General features: G+C 43.2%; 1 protein-coding gene across 4 annotated transcripts in view; it reads right to left on the minus strand.

The window, feature by feature from the left end:
- Nucleotides 1-8,223: 8,223 nt before the first annotated feature.
- The window catches only part of CDH4 (cadherin 4), a 673,109-nt gene continuing 660,405 nt past the window's right edge, over nt 8,224-20,927 (minus strand). For all 4 annotated transcript variants that reach the window (XM_073309188.1, XM_073309187.1, XM_073309190.1 and 1 more), the window contains 2 exons: nt 15,797-15,961; nt 8,224-14,162 (listed from right to left, as the gene is read on the minus strand). In XM_073309188.1, the coding sequence (XP_073165289.1) occupies nt 13,956-14,162; nt 15,797-15,961 (372 nt within the window). In that variant the 3' untranslated portion in view covers nt 8,224-13,955. The remainder of the gene's footprint in view (nt 14,163-15,796; nt 15,962-20,927) is intronic.

Here is a 20,927-nt window from a genome sequence, read left to right on the forward strand (position 1 = left end):
AGTCTATCATACAAAGTCATTTAATGAATAAAAACTTTTAAAACTGATAATATCAATTTTAAATTAAATTCTTGCATGAGATCCAAATACTAAACTGTAAGCAGAAATTTTCATTTCTGAAATCCTGCCTATATGATATGTTTGAAATAAGATGAGAAACAATCCTTCGTTAAAGTGCAGTTAGCAGCTTTCTTGGAGCATGTCTCACTATATATGAATGTTTCCTTGGAAGTTGGACACTATGATGAACAAGTTAGGCAGCCCTCATCCATCCCTTCAAAGTCAGACACTTTTGTAACCTTTCTTTTGCATGACGCTTCCTAGAGTTATTTGACTTATTGCCTTCAGAGAAAAATAACTCTCTGGTCTTGGATCTGACACCAAGTTCCCAGAGTGGCAGTCTGAACCGTACTGCATCAATCATACTGGTGTCCATCGTTGTGAAGCAGAGCAGCATCTAACCCGAAGAGACTGCCATGTTCCTCAGAGCAGCTATCACAACAGCTCACCAATATCATTTAAACATTTTCTTACTGATCTTTTCCTTTTTGTTCTGGATAAGCACAGCATTTTAAAATGTGCTCCATCACATTTTGTGTGGAGGGTACCTGTGAAAGTGACTCTAAAAAAAGACATTGAGGGTTTCCATATTTATTCTCCTGGTGACATGCAAACCTATTAAATTGGCTCAGATGACAAGTCAAAGGTGATATTTTTTCCCACTGTAGTCTTATAAACGTCACCAGGGCTCTGAACAATCAAAGTATTATTCTGTTTTCTCCTACTTCTTTACCAGGAATAGACAGTTTGCCATCTGCACTTAGGATCAGATACTAACTCCTGGCTCAGGCCTTTACTCCTCTTTGAGCTTCTCAAGAGACGAAGGATGATCTAGCGGTTAGAGCAGTAGCCTGGGAGTCAGGAGATCCAGGTTCAACAACCTGCCCTGCCACAGACTTCCTGTGTGATCTTTGGCAAGTCATTCAAGGTTAGAGCTACAAAGGGGATTTAAGTTCAGCATTGTGAGGCCACCTGTCACTCACTGGACTCCCCAGTGCTGAGTTAGGCACCTAGGCTCCCTATAGAATGCTAGAAAATGCTAATTGCCTTAGAATGGCATTCATAGAAGCCAGCAAGTTGAGAGGAGTGCTCACCTAGGATGTGCTAAACCTGGGTCCAATCTCTACTCTACTTGATTCAAAATAGGGACTTGAGCCCAGGTCTCCCAAATCACAGGGAAAGAGGGTGCATTTACTTGTCAGCAAACACCAGTCATGCTCTGGCTTCCACCAGCCTTAGTTATTACTTGTTGGGTGACCCCCCCACCCCACCACCACACTCCCATTCCCTCCCTCCCTCCCAAATATGTGTTCTCTACCGTGCAGCTCTCTCCGGGACAGGTCAGATATTTTAGATCCGTTGTTCTTGTAAGAGAACAGTATGCAACAACTTACTCCTTTTAAGGCCCAGTCTAGACTACTGCTTAAGTTGATGTAAATTACATTGTGAAAAAAATCACCCCCTTGAGCGACATAGCCTACATCGACCTAATGCGGTGTCTATACTGTGCTGTGTCAATGGGAGACACTCTTCTGCTGACTTAGCTTCCGCCTCCCAGGAAGGTAGAGTACAGAAGTTAACTGGAGAGCGCTCTGCCATTGACTTATCATATCTTCACAACTCCTCCTGGGTCTTATCAAGGCACCAATTCCACTGTGCTGCCCCTTGTGGGCTCCACGTCCCCTGGTCATGGTCAACTTCTCTTCACCTTAAGGGGCCATGGTATACAGAGGCCAATGAACCTGTGGGAGGGGGAGATGGGCCTAGCAACTGGGGAGGCAGGGTAATGGGGAGGGGAGGAGAGGAGCAGCCAGGCAGAGGCAAGAAGGCTGGAGGTACAGCTAAACTTTTATATGTGTCATGCAGGTTCCTGGGACGCTGAGGAGATGGTATCTGCTACTCAGCTTCCTGGGTTCATCAGTAATGCTCCTCGAGTCCAGGGAGATTACTGATTAACCCGGGAATCTCTAGCAGATACCCGTGCCCCAGCTGCCCCGGAACCTGCATGGTGCACAATAAAAAAGTCCTCTGGCAGAAGCCCAGATGGTGCACACCGCCAAAACCCGCAACCCAGCATCCAGCGGTAGTGACTGAGCCAGGGAAGGCTCAGCCTTCCCTGCCCTATTATACCCACTGCCCATGGTTCTGCCCCTTACTTTCATAGTTCAGACACCCTGTGAAATGCATTTTCCTGATAGTGACCTCCCCAACTCCCAGATAAAGTTCTTTTCAGCTGAGAACAAGCAGACCCATAGTCTTGTGGGGAAGCAGTGTTATGCTGTTTCTTTTCACCTATGTATGCTGACATGTAGATTTTCTTTGTCTTCATTCAGCCTCCCTCTTGCTGTCTGAGGACTCTGTTTACAACTTGTACGCAAACTGAGGTAAACACACATCCCTTTGTTAGACAAGCTTGCTTGACCAGTTCTACCTAATTGGGAGAGGGTGGTATGTGAGTTTAAACATGTGCCTTTAACAGCATACAGGGGTGATTTCATAATTTTATACTACAATGTTGCTATATTCATTTCACCCTGATATTTGTGACCAGTGAGTTAGTTTTCAAATGATATCTTACAAGGCATAGCTTGTACAAAGATTATTACAATAGTGTGTAGGGTGTGAATACAGGTGTGCATTCCATCACACAGGTGTACGCATTGGCTAACTTGAAGTTAGCCTCACGGTCATGATGCGAATTAATATGAATGTATGAAAGCCGGGACTCATGTGGGATGAAGCCAGCCATGGTACCATGCTCATTGAAATGATAATCATGGCCCCCACAGCGGATTATGACATCGGGTGAGCACTCAGCAGCAGAAGTAAATGAATTCTTAAGAAATGAAGACCCACTTTTCATGCAACTATGCCTAGCAATAGAGGCTGAGGACAGACAAATCCCCAAGCATGAAACCATTACAAGCAAAATTGTTTTAAAATGGAATGTTTTATCAAACTTTTTCCCATCACAGGCTGCTTGCTGCTCTTTAAGGAGTTGGGGTGGGTAACTACTACAATTACAGTGGCAGAATGTGAAAGCAGCTTATAAGAGCTGGGTGAGGTTGGCCCTTGACTCTTTAATCCACAATTAAACAGGGAGGAACAATTTCCCTTTTGTTCCGTTTCTCATTTCATGCAGAAAAGACCCTTTGCAAAATGAATGGACTGCGAATTAATTCAGAATCATGGAGCTTCTTGAGGCAAGGGTCCCCTTCGAGCCTCGCTGGCTGACCACTGAAATTCCTTTAGTCTTTGGTAAGCAAAGACTGTCAGGTTAGGAGGCCATCTAGGTCGGGCTAAGATTAAACCTACCTTTCTGAGTTGAACAGACAGCTGAAAGATGGCAAGTTCAGGCTCTACTCCTCCCAGCACCTTTATCTTAGTCATTCAGGGCTGGATGGCCCACAAAGTTATTCCATTTCCCAAATGTCAGGGAAAGATGATTTGGCAAAAGATGCCACTTCCTTGCTGTGATGTGGCATTAAAAAACATAGCTGCTGGGTTAAAAAGGTCCTCATCCCTCATTACTGCATAAAGAGATCTCCAACCAGCTCACGCGTCACTGACGGCCTGTTCAGATGTGGGAGGTTTGATGTTTTATGCCTGAATGCCTTCCCTACCCTTTGCTTTCCCTTCATTGCAGTCACCTGACTGGAGATTCAGCAGAAGTAACCGATACTTTGGAGAATTTCCCTTCATCCGAAAGAGTCATTTGTGTGAGTGGGGGGGGGGGGGAGGGGGTGCTTCTCTCAATGATGCAGTGCAGGGACATCACAGACCGCTTGCAGGCTGGCTGCTTCCTCCGTAGGTAGGTCAGCATGGGGCCTGGTGCTAATGTGCTGAAAGCTGTGCACCACAGATGATGGACCAATGCCGGAAGCGGCTTTCTGTCGTTACTCACAGCCACCACCCTGCTGCTGCTTCCAAAAAAGCATTACAGCAAAAAATAAAAATATTTTTCTCATTAAAGGACCAGGGGGAGGGAGAAGGGCAAGTGGGGGAGGAAAGGCCTATAAGCAGGCTAGATAGATTGGGCTGTGGAACTGAGATGAATGCTGTGAAGCTGTGCATTAATCACAGTGAGGGAGGGGGGAAAGATCATACAGCTCTATCAGGAGGAAACCATGCGTTATAAAACAATGCAGACACATCGAAGCAACCGAACAGTCATGTGCGATAGGGAAAGGGGCGTTTCTGTTCAACCCAGGTAGGTGCCCCATTCTGTGGACGTTTTAATCCCCAAAATGAGAGGCTGGGGAGAATAAAAAAAAAAAAAAGACTCACGGCTAGGGCTCATTCCCTATTAGGATGCTATGTCTGTGAGCTTCCTGTAAAACCCTCCCCACCCCACCCCACACACACACACTTTGCTTCAAAATACAAATCTTTAATGTCTCATTAACTCTATCCCCCTGTGCAAGCTCTACAGCAATCAGGAGATGAGACAGTAATAAATAATAATCGAGGCTGAGGCATCGCAGCCATAAGCTGGAGAGAGGCAAAAGCTCGTAAAAGAAGCTTGCAAATTTAGTCCCCTCGGAATACCCTCACTTGTCTTTGTTTCCTTTCAATCTACATTGGTATTTAGAGAGATGCTGCATCTCTCACTAATAAGTTGCACGAAACTTGTCACGTCCATTCCCGCAGCAAATGCGCTGAATTAAAAACTAAGCAACTGAAAGCCTTTCTGTTAAAGACTCAGAAGAGAGTGCACTTAAGAGTTACTTCCTACACGATTTGCAGTTTGAGCTACCACTTATAGACAAGTCTGAATAGCCCGATGAACAAGCATATCCTCAGGCGGGATCATTCAGCCTGAAATTCAGCTTTGGTCCTGTTATTGTGTTTAAAATGTGATCAGTGATGGCAGAACTGTTTGTCTTCCATTCCTGAGATTGGACAGTATGTTTCAGTTTCATTCCTGAGAACATTTCCAGTAAAACGATTCCTAGACTCCACAGATCTACAGCAGAGGTACATTCCGTTTCACTCTGGAGCCCTGCCGTTTCTCTAACTGATCATTTCACTAGTGGCTGTTCTAAAGGATGGGCCCTGGCTTTCTGTTGCCAGAGGCTGATCTCAAGGATAGCACTGTAAATCTCAAGGTCCATGATAGCACTCAGTGAATTTACAGTGGTGTAGCTGAAGACAAGGGGCCGGCTTCTAGAAACGCTGATGTGAATACGAGGCAACTTGGTTTAAACCCCCCACACTCCAGTGAAATGATGGCCATGTGCTGAAGACTGAGCAAGTCAAAGGGGGCAGGGGGCAAAGGGAGCCACTTCCCACTAACTTTAAATGGAAGATGGGCACCTCTCTCTCGCTCTCTCCTTGGTAGAAAATCCCAGCTACAGCCTTTAATTTGTCAACTTTCCCACTGAAAAACATGAGTGTTTTGACTGCGTAATCAAACTGTGGCTTTCTCACAATTACCTGCCTTGCACTTGAAGGGACCTTTCCATTGGTCTCATTATTTCATTTCTCCACCCACTTGGGGCTTCAGAAAGTTGATTTCTTTTTTCAATGCTAGGCTTGCCTTGTGGGGGAGGAGGGAGGAACTCAAACGTCCTGATTTTTTTCTTTAATCAAAAGAATAATCAGTTATCGTCGCTCTGCTCCTGCTAATAATGTCAGTGCTAATGACGGCTGAACGCACCACATACGGAACACTGAGACCAAAAAAAAAAAAATTAAAAAATCTTCCTTTGGCCTAAGCTGAAGTTTTAGGGCCCACTCCAGAATTTTATGTACATGCTTAACTTTAAGCTTCAGTCATCTCTTAAAGTTAAGCCCATGTCCACATCATTGCAGGGCCAGGGCTTTCGGGAGCAGAGAAGAAGCTCTTATTATGGTGACGAAGCCCACACGTATCCCTAGAGACAGTGAAGAACTAGATTTTTGTGGTACGACTGTGTTGCATAAATTCTTTGGGTAAAAATAATTCTAAGCAACTGAACCATGCAGTTTGAGAAACTAGTAGACGCAGTTGACGCAGGGAAAGCCGATTGGGATGTATAGCATTTTTCAATTTGCTTGTTTGCTTAAAAAAAAAAAAGAACCAACTGGGTTCCACACACTTGCCTGAAATAGCTCCTGAGCGTGGTGGAAGCGCTCTCTTCTCAAGGAGCTGAGTCAGCAAGGTTCTTAAGCACTTATGCAACTGCAGGCATGTGCCTAGTCCTCCTGAAGGCAACAGAGTAAACTGGCCTACTGATCAATGGTGTAAAACTGGTGTGACAGCAGAGCTGGGCCAAGACTAGGCAAAGGGGCCCTGTAACATCAGCTCATGCTTTGGTGGGCAAATAAACGGTATCCCACCTTGAGCCTTTATAGTGTGTTTGGAAAATACTGGCGATAGGCCTGGATAAATTTTGGATCTAGCCATGTTGGCCTGGCTAAAAAATGCAAACGGTTGGATTCAAACGTTGGCACTGGAGACCAGCTGCAAATGTGCCTCTGGAGGAGCTCAGGGCCTGATTTGGATCAGAGTTTTGTAAATGTGTATGTGTGATTTTTAAGTGCTAATTTGAAGCAGGTATTGGCCACTGCCCAAGAAGGCCATTCAGGATCTTGGAGCAATGGTCTAAACAGGTCTGACAAAGCCTATGGCATGTAATGCTGTTGCAGCTGTGTTGATCACAGGCGATTAGCAACACAAGGTGGGTGAGGTAATAGCTTTTATTGGCCCAACAGCCGGGGTGTGTGTGTGTGTGCGTGTGTGTGTGTCTGAGAGAGCAAGACAAGCTTTTGCGCTTACACAGAACGCAACTTCAGGTCCTATGGTCACATTAGTAGCACAATTACAGCAGTGTGCGTGTGTGCACCTGGAAGAACAAAAGATACTTTGCCTTGCTGAATGGGGCTGCAGCTTTGGGTAACATTTACTATTTTTACTGAGCTCATCTACAAGCCTGGGTCCTTCATACTGTACTTTATAGTTGGGCTAGTTTATCACTGGCACAGCCACTGACTTCAACATATTGTCAACTGGGGCAACAGCGCTTCACTTGTGCACATTCCTGCAGCTGGACAGAATCACAATTGGTTTACACCTTGTGACAACGCCACCAGGGTCTTTTGTGTGGGTTAGGCATGCTCTGAGAACGTGAACTGGGTCAGGTCCTGCAGGCAAGGAACCACCTAACTTGAGAATCCCACAGGGGCTTATGTGTGAGCTAGTCGCTGAAGAGCTTGGTGCCATCAGGACTTTGGCAACTTTGTGCGCACGCGCGCGCGCACACACACACACACACACACACGCAGCAATTTAGGCGCCTACGGCCTTTACATGGCTAAGCGGCTGCTGGACAGGAGTTTTGAGGAGCTCAGTAGTCCCTAAATGCTGGACCTTGCCACCTAAAGTCTTGTCTACACAGTGGAGTAATGTGCCCCACAGGGGCGTGATGTCTAAAGCCCACTAACATGCTGTGCATTAATTGGTCTGTGTAGACCCTGCGAGTGTGCACTGAAGGTTCCCCAGTTGCATGTCAATGTAGTGCTATGTGGATCTAGCCCCTAATGCCATAGTAGCTGTACTTGTATGAGTTCATGCACAGGAGTGTCTGAATGTCTCCTAGCACTCTCTCTCCACTGAGCTCTGTTACTGACACACCAGACAAAATGCACAGCCGTGTGTGGGGGGTTGGCCGAATGGCTGTTTGAGGTTCTGCATTGACTGTGCGTGTGAAGGCACCAGACGCTATGTGACCTGGTGACCTCCATCCATTCCAAGTGAGGATGTGTTTGCTGGCAGTGCAAAAGCGGCTGCCCAATTAATGCTCAGTGAGAGGCCCAGGAGTGGGCTGGCAGGTTTGAAGGTCACAGACTGTTGCCAGAACACTGTGGGAAAGGTTACACAGCACCTGCCCGCGTTACGCCTTGTGCTAGCCCACTGTAAAACAATTACTTTAATGAGCACCCAAGTCACAACAACCAAACACGTTTGGAATATCCTGAAAACAAGGGGTTTGCAAAAGACGTGTTGACCCCACCTTTACTATCGGCTCAGTGCAGCTGCCCAAGTACTAAGACATGTCCACAGTTAAGATCATTATTGCTTACCCTGATCTTCTTGCTTCAAGAGACGATTTGAACTCTAGTAGCTGCTGTATCTTTTGCTAAATGAATAGGGGCTGTGTATATGAAAAAAACAACAAGTGAGACTATTAAAAGGGGGATTTTATTTATTACACTGGAGCTAGGCGCTAATGCACCAGTTCAGCTTTGATACACAATAAATCAGCAAAGCTGTTACTCAGTTTTGAACCAAGATTGCAGTGGCACTAAAAACACATTGAAAACATTTACTCTCTTCCCTTTTTTTCCCCTCTTTTGTTTTTGGTACAAAAATGGTACAAACAACAATACAAAATAGTTGTGCTGTTGACGGTTACAAAAAAAGGGTTTTTGACCTTGTTTAACGGATGCACTTGCTTTTGCCTTTCGGCATGAATACATCGGAACACGAGAAGTCTTCTCGAAAACAACCACAATCATGCGGGCTGCTACACAGTTTGTCCATTTTAAAAGGAAACATGCAAAAAGAAAAGAAAAGAAAAACGCGCTCCAACTATACATGGTTTTTTTTTTTGTTCCCCTACTTCATTTGTAGCTTTGAGCAAATAACTACATTATGTACACATTGCCGTGAGCAATTGTCGGTGGTTTCTGTGTGTACTTGAGATACCTTTTTCTTTCCACGTGAAACTGAGAGGATTTTTGCCTGGGAGAAAACTACATTGGCTCGTTGCTGTTTTTAAACCTATGCTTTTAACACATACATTGTTTCCCCCGACACTTTTACATTTACACTGAAGAGTTCCAAAAGACGGTACAAATAAAGGTCCCATAGTTTCAAGATGTCTTCAATATTTTTTTTAGGCCAATCAAAGATGCAACTGCTGCATGCGTGTTCTACAGACCCTTCACAGACTATAGCAATTATGCTTGGGTGAGATTCACCCCTGTGTGAGGGAACTATGGATTAATTAATTCCCACTGAAACCCTATGGGGTGAATTCAGATCTGAGCATCACTGAATCAGGCCTTAAAGGGTACATTGACCTAGTGCTGGCCTATGACCATGAGTGAATTTCACCCCATTGCTTTAAAATGATCAAAGGCAGCTTTCCTGGTCCAAAAACAGAAATATGAGTAGTACATAAGGACAGTTAATAGCACCAAAGGTTATCCATTCACTGTCAGTTTCCTGTAATCTCCTGTTGAGGGCGGCTCTTGTTTTGTTTTGTTGCAAATGACTTCCTTGACTGATGCTTAATATTTACAAGTTACATAATAAAGACATTGGATACTGACAGTTATCTTTACTAATGCTATGTCACTGGCCATGTTCGGTCATGAGGCAGTCGCAGGTGTGGGAGTGACCTCAGATATTTATGTTCTCTGGCTCAGAGACTATATGTAACCCTGGTCTCTGGGAGGTAGGGCGGCTTCTACATTGCATTCAGCATGCCCCTTGCTGGCCTCTTCCCTTCGACAGAGGTGAGAGGTGCTACAGTGTTTATTGACCATTGTAAGAGGCATAGTGGGGAAAATGGAAATCACAGAATGATGATACCAGGAGGGGGTAACTCTCCATTCTTCCTGAAGCCAACGCTCTTGCAATCATCTCCCACATCACATGGGAAGTGGAGGATGAAGGCACCCATGCTCGTATGTCTGGACTCCACGTCTTTCATTAATTAGCTTGTTATGCCTACTACTATTACGTAGATTATTCAGAGAATAAAGTTTTTGTCCCCAACAACATTAGCTGTTAAAAAATAACAACTTACAAGTGTGCCTTGATAGCTGGTATCCTGTGCCTCTAACAAAAAATGGTATGTCCCATCATCATAAGGTTCAGAGGAATGGTTTGGTACTAGGCTGGGTGGGAAATGTTTTTCCCCAACCCTGGGAAATGATCACATATCCACATTTTTTCTTGTCCTGAATCAGAATGAAAAGGCAAAACTCACAGTTTCACGAACCAAAAATCTGACATTTTTTGGAGGGTGGGAGTGTGTTTCAAGTCAATAGGAATATTTTATTTTGACATTTTCCTCTTTTTTAAATTAGTTTAATTTAACAAGATTTTGAAACAAAAAGTTGTTTTTGACTCAAAAAATTTGAAATTTTCCAGTTCAAAAATTGGCACTTTTTGCCCCAAAAACTTTTCACGTCAGAAGATTTGTTGAACCTAACCCTGTTTTCTGAATGGTTTTGGTTTTGACAAATCAGAATTTTTTGGCAAAAGAAAGAGTTTGTCAAAACAATTCTCAATCAGGTCTGTTTGATACAAACATCTTTTTAAAGGAGCACTATCTTAAATATAAGCAAATTTCCTTGCCTATCTTACAACCAGCAACTAACATAATAAAGGTGAAAAATTGTAAAAAGTGTATTTATTTTTGCTATTTATGCTGCTTGCTTACCTTGTGCATGTCCCGCAGCTTGGACAGTGGGTCAGATTCTATCCACAATTACCCCTATGGACGTCATTGGGGTCTTATGGGAAAAGTGTGAGTAGAATTTGGTCAGAAGACAACAGATTAATTTGTTTCATGAATGGGCTCATATGCACCTACATGGGCTGTAATATTTGGAGGGGCAAATGCTGCAGGAAAATGTTTATTTTTAAAATTTCCAGTGGAAATAGGTTACTTTATTTTATTTTAAACCACTGAAAGATTTCTGATAGCCTTCGGATTGGTGAACACTAAATGTTGCAATATGCTTAACCCTAGCACTGTCCCTTTGACTGTTGGTGGATAAATGTCTTGTTCATCTCTATTGTAAGTCCACTTATTGAGATAATCAAATTAACTTGTACATAGTTACACTGTAAATCTCCTTAACCTCAGCTTCTTGTTATCATAGTTCAGCATTTTTACCTATACTACTACCATACTGTTTTTATGTTGGAAAATCCACCACCACCACCACCAAAGACACAAGAGGTAACACCAAACCTTCCAGAATAGATGTTTAGACTTTGCATTAGCCAACTAGTGCCAAGTAGTTTGAATAGCATAACTTAGAACTGGGGACCATCAGGTTTGACTCCTGGTTGGCTATTCACTTAGAATAAAGCTGTCCAGGGACTGGCTGTCTGCATAGAGGGAAAGAAACACGCTAGATAGAGAGAACTGGGCACTACTTGCATCTTGCGTCTCTATACTGGATAACTCCCTCCACCCCTTTTCCTTCTTCCTCCTCTGATGAAAAGGAGGTTACAATAATGGTTTCAAACAACTGACATGTACTAATTATTGAAAAACTCTAAGTGCATGTTTTTTATTCATTAATTTTGTTGCGATTGGGCAGTTTCCATGCAGGTGCATCATCCATCCTGATTATAATCTATTCAAGTCTAATGCTTTTCTGGAAAGAAAGAGGATCAAGACAGTACATGGATAAAGATCATAGGCCAAATCTCTGCAAGGAGACTGCAATTCAAAACGAGCTGCTGTACAAGCGCCGTTATTTCCCCATGTATCAGAGCAGGTACAAACTACTTGACTTGCCAGATGCTGTATAGAAAAGTTTGCCAGTGTGTTACGCTGGGCTGGAGGGGTGAGGTATGTGGTGCTAGTGAACTAATGCTTGTGAACATACTCTGCAAGTGGCAAGATGAAGAAGGCTGAGCTCCCAGTTATGGAGTAAATATTTTTGAAAGGCGTCAGATACTGGATTTGTCATGCACTGCACTTCATCCCAGTTGAGGCATCTGCTGACAAACAGAACCTTTTGAACAACAGTGATGTGTCGCCACTGGACTCCTCATTGTTTCCTGAGGTATTACCTGCCACAATTTTCTCTCCTCAAGAAACTTATATGTACACTTTCCGTTTTGTTTTTTTCCTGGATAGTGAAAGGATAAGCCAACCGAACCCCTCCCACCATACTTGGTAATTAATAATATAAAAGATAGAGATTGAGTCCTCTCAAGCATACTTTTACCACATTCCATTTCAGACAAGACATTTCAAATGCTCATTAATTTACAGAAATTGCATTTTATAGAAAATATGATACAATGAAATATAAAATGCACTAGGAGCATTTTAAAAATCTATAGACACAATCCTGCATCTTAGTAGTCCCTCTTAAACAATGTCTGTTCATTATCACGCACACACTTTCTCTCCCGCTTCCCCCGTTTAACTCTCAGCATTCAATCTACATATCAAAAAAGCAGGATCATCCCCTGGATAATCACCTTCTGATACTGTGCACAGTCTTGGATTGAAATGAAAATATATCTAAGCACTTCTACAATTTTTTAGTGAACCCACTGCAAAATTGTCTGCAGAATATAAAACACAGGTAATCCAAGATTTCATAGCACATGAATTAAGTGGCTCATAATCCATTAAATGTGGTTTATATTACACATCCATGCAGTCTAAATCATTTTACAAACATTAGACATAAAGCCACTAGTCCAAATCAGTAAAGGAAAAATGTAATAATAATAATAATAATAATTAATAATAATAAAAAGCTAATAACTATTTGTTATTGGTTAAACTGACCCTACATTTAAACTAGGTAGTATGCTACCATTTATAATACTGACGTTGTGTCTGGATGCTGCAAAACCTCTTGCTTAATTGGCAATGTTTGAGCATGTTTACCACAAAATACTTACTAGGTCCTTGTTGCTTTTCTTCTCCAAAAGACATTTAATATAGATAGAAGTGCCTACCCATCAAATATAAAGGACACACATTAGTTGGGTTACATGATGCTGTTGAGCTTTGGCTACTGATGCTCAAAGGCATTAATATTGTACTAGACCTACTTTATTCTAATGTCATGGTAATGTACTGATAAACTGTCCGTGTTATTAACACTGCCCTAGTCTTGAGGTTACTGATTATGCTATCTCCCTGTGTATGGTTAAGCTAAGAAAACAGCATTGATTTTCATACTAACAAGCATCATTATGGATGCATGACAGCAACATGTAACCCAGCTTTTATTTACACTACTCAAAAGGTTGGTGGAGCCAAAAACACATCGATAGCAAAAAACAAACAAATGGCCTTTGGTCATTTCATGATTTACTGTAGGGTTTATGCAAGGTCTGTTTGAGATTTTTTTGTTGCAATAACCAAAGGCTTATCAATGCTATAGTTCTATGCAGCTACATCAAGTGTGACCAGGTTACAGGAGAAACCCCAGTCAATATTTTGCATCTGATAAAACTGAATTATATACAACAATATGACTAATTCACCACCTGCTTAGGCTTAAAGATGGCTGTTAAGATTTTTTTCCCCCACCCCAAAACGAGTCACCCACTTAAAAAAAAAAAGGCAAAAAAGAAACAATCTCCACAGTTTCTTTTGTTAACTCCTTCCCAGCTAGAACTGGCTTAGGGTCATAGAGAGTGCTGCTCAAGATGGTTGAAACATTTGTTTTTGTATGTTTGTTTTGATCACTCCTGAGATTGAAGGGAATCTGATACATGTACCAAAAGGCACTTTCAAATATATATATATATATATTTTAAAAACAGTGCTTCTGTTCTAAGAAATTCAAGTTAAGACAGAGTGCCTTTCACTCTCTTTAGTCATAAAGCGGACAAATGAGTGATATCCCAGCTGACATTTAAAAAAAAATGCAGCAGAGACCAGTGTTCATGCTAGACAGCTCAATGTTCTAAAAAAACCCAACCAAACCCATTAAAAAAACAAAAAGAAAAAAAAGAAAAAAAGAAAAACCTCCTAAATCACTACTAAAAATAATACAGTCAGCAGGGGATATTAATTAAAAAAGCTGCCACTTCTGTACAGTTCTTGCTTCTTCATTGTCTCTTTTTTTTCCTGTTTTCGTCTTTTTTTAAAATGTTCTTCCTTTTTTTTAAATAAGAACATGAGGTCAGTTTAATCTTCCTCGCCTCCCCCATACATGTCCGCCAGTTTCTTGAACCTAGGCCCCCAGTCGTTAAGGTAGTCGTAATCCTGATCGCCGGAGCTTGAGGAGTTGAGGGAGCTGACAGAGCCTGCAGTAGATCCGCTCCCCTCGTAGTCGAAGACCAGCAGGGAATCGTACGGAGGGGCTGTAGGGTCATTATCTGCTGCTCTCAAGCCCTGGGATTACAAAGAAACTGTAGTAATAGATGCTGTTTGTTATGTTCAGGGTATACACAGAGAGAAGTTAGATAAAAACATAAATATGCTTCCTGGATGATTGTAATGTAACCCTACTTTATTTCTTAGAATTCAGAATGATAACACACAAGAACCCAAAACCAGAGAGAGACAAAGCAGGCTGCTCCATAAAAACTGAGAGACACAACTCACCCCACCTTACTCTAGGCTGTCTGTCTGCAGAACTGAGTGCTGCTCTCAGATCACACACTTCACTACAGAGCCCCTTTAGTCTGCAAGCAGGACCAGGAACACCACTTCCCCAAAATTCTTAAAGTGATACCTTGCAATTCTAACACTGTTCACTGAACCACACTGTTAAACTTAACAGAACTCTTCAGGGGCTGTGATAATGAGGACTGTAAGTACCTAGACAGACAGATTTAAACGGGAGTTCTGCATGTGGTGGCCTTGATCCAGCAAAACACTTAGGACCAGATTTTGTGCTACACCTGTACAAGGTGAGTCTCTGGCACATTTTGGAAAGCTCTCTGTTCTGGTTCACTTTGCACAGACCCTTTTATATGGCTGCAGTTGGGGCTAGGCTAGGGAAGAAGTCCTGGGATATGGATACAGATTTAATTCCAATCCAGTATAAGGGAAAAATAACATAATGGAAAGTACCTGATTTACAGCAAAAATTCCTTTTTATTAATCATTTCCAGAAACTTCAGTCAAGGTATGAGTGGGTGGAATTAGTTTTACTGGACTGAATAATAGTGGAAGTGTGTCTGCATGCAGAGGTGCGTAAACATCAGTGAAAAGAAGGGGAGAAAGAATTTAATGAGAAGAATAAGAAAAAACCCAGCAGAAACGGGTATAATGATAGAATTAAAGTGCTGCCACATTTATATTCTTGACATATGCAATGAATCATGTTTTGTCTCAGGGGAAATAACGCATTGATTGGTTCGCAAACACACAATCATTCATTTAAAAAATGACTGGCTAAATATTTAAAAAGAATTAAAAGTGCAGTAAAATTGCAATAATCTAACATGCTCTTCTCAGTTATGAGAAGCATTTCTCTGTTATGAAAAGGTTTTGGTGTCAAACAGAGCTTGTTGGAGATAGGGGCATATAAACGAATAGGGATCTGGGAGGCAGGAGCTCCTGATAGATTTTGTGGCTGTGAGCAAGTCATCTAACCCTTCTGCCACAGCTTCTCCAGCTGTAAAAACCCTCTCTTGGGCAGAACCAGGTGCTACTTTCATTTCAGGAAACTGCGAAAGTCCTAGGCACTGAAATGGGAGCAGGATTAGGGCACAGTTCTTTGAAGATGAAAAGCTACATGCTCAGTATTGCATTCTGGGTGAAATTAGAAAATAAACCTTGAGCTTCATTGTTGCATTTTGGCTCATTTTGATTTTAAAGCCTTGGCAGGGCCAAGTCCTGTTTCCATCACTTCCATTGACTTATGTCTGATTACTTGCCTGAGTAATGGGAGCAGAATTTTGGCCCATGGTGAGAACTGAAAATGTGTTGGTAAATTGTACTCCAAGCATTTTGTATCAGTGGCATTAGCTGACTGAACAAGCCTTGAGAAGTGACAGAGAAAGCCTAAAAGAACATACCTCATTAATAAAGTCACCAATGTCCCCAGGATGGGGAATTACTGGTCTTATAGGATACTGGGGTTCAGCACCAATGGGTCTCTCATCCACTCGTCTGACTCCGGGTGCCTTGTTCAGTACATGATCCATAGTCTCCGGCTGTTGAAGTTGGCTTAAATCATAATCCTGTAACAAATGGAGAGGCACAGAGTGAAAACTAGAGCTTTTCACTGAGATTTTTCAAGGAAGTCTACAACTACACTGGCATACAAATAACTTGATGGACCCAATCCTGTTTCAACTGAAGTCAATAGCAAAATTTCACCACCATATATATGGCATCTCTAGTTGTATTAATCTAATCTACAAATGACTCATGAAACTGACTCATATGTGCTCCATGAGACTAGCCCCGTTTAAAACAAATTTAACACCTAAGTTAAATCAAATACATTTCAACCACTGCGTATTTAACTTCAGTACCCTATATCTTTGTGATAACAACCTGGATTTATTGTACATGTGTGGCTGTGGATATATGTGCAACATTTTGATCAAATATGTCATTTACTGTAAGAAAATCAATATTGGTAGCTGTATTATTGCAATAATGTTTCTGTATTTTAAAAGATTAAAAACAAACTTGAATAGCATGTATGGATATAGATCTTTTGTAATGAATAGGTTCTTTTCCTATAGATCTATTACTGTAAAAATGAGAATAAGATTTTACCATGTAACAAGCACTAGGTAATATTTCAAAATCGTATCTGTAATGGTGTTTTGCTGCACTTTCTTTGCTGCTATTTTTAAAGAATTCTTCCTAAAACCACATTACTGTTGTCTGAAACCAGATTTTTCAGCTGGTTTGAATATTTATTACTTTGGATATGGGATGCTTTAAATCTATAGGAGCAGTATTTATAAATAATATATTTGTGATATTAAAAACAAGAAAGAAGGAAGTGAAAGAAATGCTAATTATGGGGATTTTTGCATTGAATAAGAGCTTCACAAGCCTTGGACAAAGTTCTTGACTCAGATCATCTAGGTAGATCTTGACTATGAGAAGCTTCTTTCCCATGGATGTCAGAGGGGGTTCTGTAAAAGCAGGGAGAGCAGACTACTGGAGTTGACTCTAGATTCTGTTAAATAGGCATGACTGAGTTCATAAGTCCAGTGTTTTGACATTAGTGCAGAACTGATGCCAATACTGTCTTACTGTTTCCTTGTAATCCCCTGTCTCTTATACTTAGATTGGAAATTCTTTGGGGCAAGGATTGTCTTTTTATTCTGTGTTTTTACATTACCTAGCACAATGTGGTCCTGGTTCATGACTGGGGATCTTAAGCACTACCATAATAGAAACCATAAAAATTTCTTTTACGATAAAAGTGATGTCAGAATAATGATATACCTAAAGGAAAATGAGATTCTAGGGCAGTTCTGTTTGCCCTTTGTATTACGGTGCCTGGCCATATTCACTTCTGGAATAAATGAGCTCAGTTCCATTGACTTTGTTAGAGTTGAATCCATTCACACCAACAGTTAATTTGACATTGTGGATCTGTATGTATGAAGGCACAAATGTGTTATGCAGCCCGCATCAAACAAATGCTGATAAATCATTTATACCACCTCACAGCTTTATGTATTCTATATGGACAACAGATTTTAGAGAAGATCTATTTTAGAAATGGTTTAGAGAGTTTTTAATGGTACTATTTCTTGCATACTTCCACCTGAAAAGCCAGGACCTTAGTTGTGAGTGCAACTGTCCAGGGGCTGGAGAGAAGAAAACTAATACATTTCTAAAAGTCCCTAAAATAATCTGAGATCGGCAGGAACAAATGCATAAGCAATTTACAGCTGTACATTAGACGCATGATCTATGTACTATGATCATATTATACACACACACATTGAAAATTCCACACACAGTATATATCAATATTTTCTTTACATCTGTAACTCCTCCCCGTCTACACAATACTGAAACTGGAGAAAAGCCTGTTGAGTGTCTTTGGGTTAAGTTTAGAGGCGAGAGCAACAAGGGTGATGTCATGTTGGGCATCTGCTATAGACCACCAGACCAGGAGGATGAGGTAGACGAGGCTTTCTTTGGACAATGAACAGAAATTTCCAGATCAGAGGCCCTGGTTCTCATGGGGGAGTTCAATCACCCTGACATCTGCTGGGAGAACAATACAGTAGTGCACGGGGACAACTTCCTGGTGCAAGTGCTGAAGGAACCAACCAGGGTCCATGCTCCTCTTGATCTGAGGCTCACAAATAGGGAAAAATTGGTAGGGGAAGTAGAAGTGAGTGGAAAGCTGGGCAGCAGTGACCATAAGATGGTCGAGTTCAGGATCCCGACAAAAGGAGGAAATGAGAGCAGCAGAATACAGACCCTGCTGGACTTCAGAAAGGCAGACTTTGACTCCCTCAGGCAACTGATGGGCAGGATCCCCTGGGAGGCTAATATGAGGGGGACGGGAGTCCAGGAGAGCTGGCTATATTTTAAAGAAGCCTTATTGAGGGCACAGGAACAAACCACCCCGATGTGCAGAAAGAATAGCAAATATGGCAGGTGACCAACTTGGCTTAACAGAGAAATCTTCAGTGAGCTTAAACACAAAAAGGAAGCTCACAAGAAGTGGAAACTTCGACAGAGGACTAGGGAGGAGTATAAGAATATTGCTTGAGCATGCAGGGGTGTAATCAGGAAGGCCAAAGCACAATTGAAGTTGCAGCTAGCAAGGGATGTGAAGGGTAAGAAGAAGGGTTTCTACAGGTATGTTAGCAACAAGAAGAAGGTCCGGGAAAGAATGGGACCCTTAGTGAATGCGGGAGGCAACCTAGTGACAGATGATGTGGAAAAGGCTGAAGTACTCAATCCTTTTTTGCCTCAGTCTTCACAGATAAGGTCAGCTCCCAGACTGCTGCACTGGGCAGCACTGTATGGGGAGGACGTGAGCAGCCCTCAGTGATGAAAGAACAGGTTAAAGACTGTTTAGAAAAGCTGGACATACACAAGACCATGGGGCTGGATGCAATGCATCCGAGGGTGCTGAGGGAGTTGGCTGATGTGATTGTAGAGCCATTGGCCATTATCTCTGAAAACTCGTGGTGACTGGGGGAGGTCCCGCACAATTGGAAAAAGGCAAATATAGTGCCCATATTTTAAGAAGGGAAGAAGGAGAATCCAGGGAACTACTTCGGACCAGTCAGCCTTACCTCAGTGCCTGGAAAAATCATGGAGCAGGTCCTCAAGGAAACCATTTTGAAATACTTGGAGGAGAGGAAGGTGAACAGGAATAGTCAACATGGTTTCACCAAGGGCAAGTCATGCCTGACCAACCTGATTGCCTTCTATGACAAGATAACTGGCCCTGTGGATATGGGGAAAGTGGTGGACATGATATACCTTGACTTTAGCAAAGCTTTTGATACGGTCTCCCACAGTATTCTTGCCAGCAAGTAAAAAAGTATGGATTTGATTAATGGACTATAAGGTGGATAGAAACCTGGCTAGATTGTTGGGCTCAACAGGTAGTGATCAACGGCTCGATGTCTAGTTGGTAGCCGGTATCAAGCAGAGTGCCCCAGGGTTCGGTCCTGAGGTTCAACAAGGACAAGTGCACTTAGGACGGAAGAATCCCATGCACTGCTACAGGCGGGGGACTGACTGACCAAGCAGCAGTTCTGCAGAAAAGGACCTGGAGATTACAGTGGATGAGAAGCTGGATATGAATCAACAGTGGGTCCTTGTTGCTAAGAAGGCTAATGGCAAATTGGGCTGCATTAGTAGGAGCACTGCCAGCAGATGGAGGGAAGTGATTATTCCCCTCTATTTGGCACGGATGAGGCCATATCTGGAGTACTGCATCCAGTTTTGGGCCCCCCACTACAGAAAGGATGTGGACAAACTGGAGAGAGTCCAGCAGAGGGCAACTAAAATGATTAGGGGGCTGGAGCACATGACTTATGAGGAGAGGCTGAGGGAACTGGGCTTATTTAGTCTGCAGAAGAGAAGAGTGAGGGGGGCTTTGATAGCAGCCTTCAACTACCTGAAGGGGGGGTTCCAAAGAGGATGGAGCTAGGCCAGGGGTGGGCAAACTTTTTGGCCTGAGGGCTGCATCGGGTTTCTGAAATTGTATGGAGGGCTGGTTAGGGGAGGCTTGGCCTCCCCAAACAGTCAGGCATGGCCTGGCCCTCCCCATCTGGTCCCCCCCTGCTTCTTGCCCCCTGATGGCCTCCCCGGGACTCCTGCCCCATCCACCCCCTGCTCTCAGTCCCCTGACCGCCCCCGGATCGCCCACCCCAACTGCTGCCTGCTGCCCCATCCGACCCCTCCTCTCCTTCCTGACTGCCCCCCTGGAACCGCTGCCCCCATTCAACCCCCCTGTTCCTCGCCCTCTGACTGCCCCAACCCCTATCCAGCCCCTAACCACCCACCGAACTCCCCTGCCCTCTATCCAACCCCCCTGCTTCCTGTCCCCTGCCCCCTTACCACGCTGCCTGGAGCACCGGTGGCTTGCAGCGCGGCTGCACCAGGACAAGCAGCTGCACCGCGGAGCACAGAGCACTGGGTCAGGCCGGGTTCCGCAGCCACGCCGCCCAGAGCATTGCACCAGCAGCGAGGTAAGATTGAGGGGGAGGGGGAACAGCAGGGGAGGGGCCCGGGGTGAGCCTCCCGGGCCAGGAGCTCAGGGGCCGGGCAGGATGGTCCTGTGTGCCGGATGTGGCCCGCGGGCTGTAGTTTGCCCACCTCTGAGCTAGGCTGTTCTCAGTGGTGGCAGATGACCGAACAAGGAGCAAATGTCTTAAGTTGCAATGGGGGAGGTCTAGGTTGGATATTAGGGAAAACTATTTCATTAGGAGGGTGGTGAAACACTGGAATGGGTTATCTCCATCCGTAGAGGTTTTTAAGGCCCAGCTTGACAAAGCCCTGGCTGGCATGATTTAGTTGGGGTTGGTCCTGCTTTGAGCAGGGGGTTGGACTAGATGACCTCCTGAGGTCTCTTCCAACCCTAATCTTCTATGATTCTATGAACACACCACACCATTCCCATTTACACACACGGCTTAACTGCGAAGCAAAGCTTTGTCATTATCAGCTTTGCAATGGAAAAGAAAATCCCCGAACCTA

The sequence above is a fragment of the Lepidochelys kempii genome, chromosome 13, assembly GCF_965140265.1.
Source record: "Lepidochelys kempii isolate rLepKem1 chromosome 13, rLepKem1.hap2, whole genome shotgun sequence".
NCBI classification, from domain to species: domain Eukaryota; kingdom Metazoa; phylum Chordata; order Testudines; family Cheloniidae; genus Lepidochelys; species Lepidochelys kempii.